We start from the raw sequence: 3,816 nt of genomic DNA, 5'->3' as shown, positions 1-3,816 counted from the left end.
AGAGAGAGAGAGAGAGAGAGAGAAGGACGTACTTTCTTCACAGGTGATCGTTTCCTCCCTCCACTCTCTGACACACACACACACACACAGAGAGAGAGAGAGAGAGAGAGAGAGAGAGAGAAGGACGTACTTTCTTCACAGGTGATCGTTTCCTCCCTCCACTCTCTGACACACACACACACACACAGAGAGAGAGAGAGAGAGAGAGAGAGAGAGAGAAGGACGTACTTTCTTCACAGGTGACCGTTTCCTCCCTCCACTCTCTGACACCGTGTTCTTCTCCAACTTCCCCACTGTGGAAGAACAGAAGAACAACATTGGAATGAAGACATAGTCCTTGAGGCACGGGTAACAATGGTTGGTTTGTTTGTTCGTTTGTTTGTTTGTTTGTTTGTTTGTTTGAGTAAAGAGAAGAACATCAATACAATGATGGTCATTTAGTGCTGGGAAAAAGTAAGACAGACAGACAGACATACAGACAGAAACAAAAGAAGGAAAGTACAGAAGTAGAACCTATCAGTGACATCTTCCAACCACCCACACAGACAGACAGAAATAACAGAGGGAAAATAAAGAAGTGACACCCTCCAACCACCCACACAGACAGACTAAAACAACAGAGTGGAAAGTAAAGAAGTAGGACCTACCAGTGACATTCTCCAACCACCCACATAGACAGACAGAAATAACAGAGAGAAAATAAAGAAGTATATGACCTACCAGTGACACCTTCCAACCACCCACACAGACAGACAGAAACAACAGAGGGAAAGTACAGAAGTAGAACCTACCAGTGACACCCTCCAACCGCTGGCACGGATAACAAGTAAAAGTGTACAATACATTATCTTACAACTACAATTACCGTCATAATTGAAGAATGGTTTTCCTAAACTGTGTAAGTCAGTTTTGACGAGCGCCTGATTTCACCACGAGGCTTTTCACAGACATTTGTATTACGTATGTGTGTAGCATTGTGGTGAAATCAGGCGCTCGTCAAAACTGACTTACAGAGTTTTGGAATACCACTCTTTAATTACACCAACAATTGTAGATACTATTGCAAGTACATTCAGTAAAAAGTATTCATAAAGTCACTATTTTAATAATTCCCTCTACAGAATTATTATTACACAACAAATCTTCACAATTACCATGCATCTACCAACACTGTTTTAGAGGCAAGACTCGCACATTTAACGTCCGTCTCCGATAGGACCGAGCCAAATAAATTGAAACCCTTGAAAACTGCACAAAAGAACTCAGGGTCAAGAAGGCCCAGTCTGGGATTCGAACCAGGGTAATCCACTCTGTAGTCTAGCATGATACTAGCTGAGCTAACAGCCAAAACTGTGTCGTTTATGGCGTAAAACATTCTTTGAAATAATTCACAATACAATATTTACCAAAGAACTCCTGGCAAGTCTTTGCAGTAACAATGACAAAACTGTGTTAATTAGGCTGTAAAATGGTATGGGTTTAACGCCCCTATCAACACTGTTAGGTTATTTAAGGGGCGGGACCTCCTAGTTTAACGTCCGTCTCCGATAGGACCGAGCCAAGTGGGAAGTTCGTGTAAAGTGTCTTTCCCAAGGACACAACGTCGGACCGAGCTGAGGCTCGAACCCCCGAACCCGCAATCTCACGATTACGAGTCCGGTAGCCTAACCACTGGGCTACCGACGCCAGGCTGTAAAACAGTAGTTTTCCAATAGTAGTGTTAATAGAAAAACTCTTTGATAAGTCCAAACTTTGTGTGGACGTGGGTGGAAAGCACTAGTTCTACAATGCCAATGTTGACCTAAAAACTCCTGACAGGTTCAAACTGTATCACTTAGGCTGTAAAACACTCATTTTTACAATTACAATACTTACTAAGAACTCCTGACAGGTTATGTTTGTTTGTTTGATTGGGTTTTTTTAGGGGGGTTGGTTTGTCTTTTTTAAACAGTAGTAGCCAAGTCCAGACTGTGTCGTAAAACATTTTTAAAAAATGTATAACAACCACATTGCTTAGTTAAAGACTCCTAACAGTTTATGACAATGTCCATGTCCAAACTGTGTTAATTAGGGTGTAAAACACGAATTTAATAATGGCACTGTTTACCTAAAAACTCTTGACACTTTTTGCCAATATTCATGTCCACACTGTGTTGATTAGGCAGTAAAACCTTTTTTTAGTTTTACAATTAAAATATTTACCTAAGAAATCCTGCCGGACCCAAACCGTGTCAATTAGGATGTGCAACATTTTTTTTTCAAAAACTGTACAGTTGCAATGTTTACCTAAGAACTCTTGACAGTAGTAGCCATACCCAGCCTGTCTCGATTCGGCCGTAAAACGTTTTTTAAAATGTATAATTAATTACAATATTCACCTAAGAAATCCTGACAGTTTTTGACTGTCGCCATATCCAGACGAACGCTGAACGTGAAGAGCCCTCCTCTAGCAGACGACAGTTTTCCGCCAAAAAGACTCATCATCAACGTCTGCAGCTCTCCGCTCGTCTGCAGACGACAGAGGTCAAGGACAGAGATGAGGCGAGGACAGCGCATGCGCAGTAACACACTTCCTGTCGTTACGCGCGTCACCGCTCGCCCATGACGACACAGCTGGCGTAATGAACGCGCCACTTCCAGAGACTCCATGATGACGTCATTGGTGTGACGTAGTTCCTCCTTCCAGTTCTGACGTGTGTGGAAATCGGACGACAGCCGTCTGAGGACGTCAACGGAATATTCAAAGTGAGTGACGTCATATATTTTTGTGTGGTAAATGTTCATATTGTAGAGGTTATAACACAATTGCTTAGTCAACTTCTGCGCTATTGAGAGAAACGAGGAGGGGAAGAAACATTGTTTCAAACCAAAACATTCCTCTTCAGCTACCTCAAAGGGTTTTTTTGTTGTTGTTTTTTTTCTTTATAAAACGTGAGTTTAAAAAACAAACAACAAAAAACAAAACAAAACAAAAAAACGAACCCCCAAGAAAGCAAACAAACAAACAGACAGACAGACAAACAAACAAACAGACAGACAAGCAAACAGACGTTAAGATGACTGTTAGAACAGAGTGGATTGATAACTCACACAACTGACCAGAACATTATATCCTCGGCAGAGGTGAGTATCTATCTCTCTATCCTGGCACAATCCCAATCACACTCACACTCACACTCACTATCACAATCACAATCACAATCACCATCACACGCACAATCACAATCACAATCACAACCACACTCTCAATCTCAATCACAATCACAATCACAATCACACGCACACTCACAATCACAATCACAATCACACTCACACTCACAATCACAATCACAATCACAATCACAATCACAATCACAATCACACGTACACTCACAATCACAATTGACGTAAACATGTCCACGAAGTAGGTATGGATCTGTCTCTTTATAAGGCACACTCACAATCACAATCACACTCACAATCACAATAAATATCATAGTAACAATCACAATCAGAGCTACAATCACATTATTTACAATCATATCTACAATCATAGTTACAATCATGTTTACAATCACACTCACAATCACAAATACAATCTCAATCACAATCACAATCACAATCACAATCACAATCACAATCACAATCACAATCACAGTCACAACCCACCTGAACATGTCCACGGCCGATGTAAGGATCTGTCTCTCTATCCTGGCACACTCACAATCACAATCACACTCACAATCACAATCACAATCACAACCCACCTGAACATGTCCACGGCCGATGTAAGGATCTGTCTCTCTATCCTGGCACACTCACACGTGGGCTCTGGAG

At 41.4% G+C, this 3,816-nt stretch overlaps 2 protein-coding genes across 2 annotated transcripts in view; both read right to left on the bottom strand.

Annotated features, from left to right (window-relative positions):
* Positions 1 to 228: 228 nt before the first annotated feature.
* LOC106012799 lies at positions 229 to 2,719 on the bottom strand (the record flags this gene model as incomplete). Its single annotated transcript, XM_013086808.1, is given in 2 exon segments — positions 229 to 293; positions 2,379 to 2,719. Coding segments are annotated over 2 exon segments (406 nt in total), but the record flags the coding sequence as incomplete, so codon positions are not given.
* Positions 2,720 to 3,139: 420 nt separating this feature from the next.
* Positions 3,140 to 3,816, bottom strand: part of LOC101852261 — a 9,832-nt gene continuing 9,155 nt past the window's right edge. Inside the window, exons 7-8 of the mRNA XM_013086802.2 lie at positions 3,722 to 3,810; positions 3,140 to 3,250 (exon numbers count right to left, since the gene is read on the bottom strand). Coding sequence (XP_012942256.2) covers positions 3,140 to 3,250; positions 3,722 to 3,810 — 200 coding nt within the window. The remainder of the gene's footprint in view (positions 3,251 to 3,721; positions 3,811 to 3,816) is intronic.

The sequence above is a fragment of the Aplysia californica genome, unplaced genomic scaffold (genome assembly GCF_000002075.1).
Source record: "Aplysia californica isolate F4 #8 unplaced genomic scaffold, AplCal3.0 scaffold00507, whole genome shotgun sequence".
Taxonomy (NCBI): domain Eukaryota; kingdom Metazoa; phylum Mollusca; class Gastropoda; order Aplysiida; family Aplysiidae; genus Aplysia; species Aplysia californica.
The sequence above is the reverse complement of the archived record's forward strand: the minus strand, read 5'-3'. Positions and strand labels throughout refer to the sequence as shown.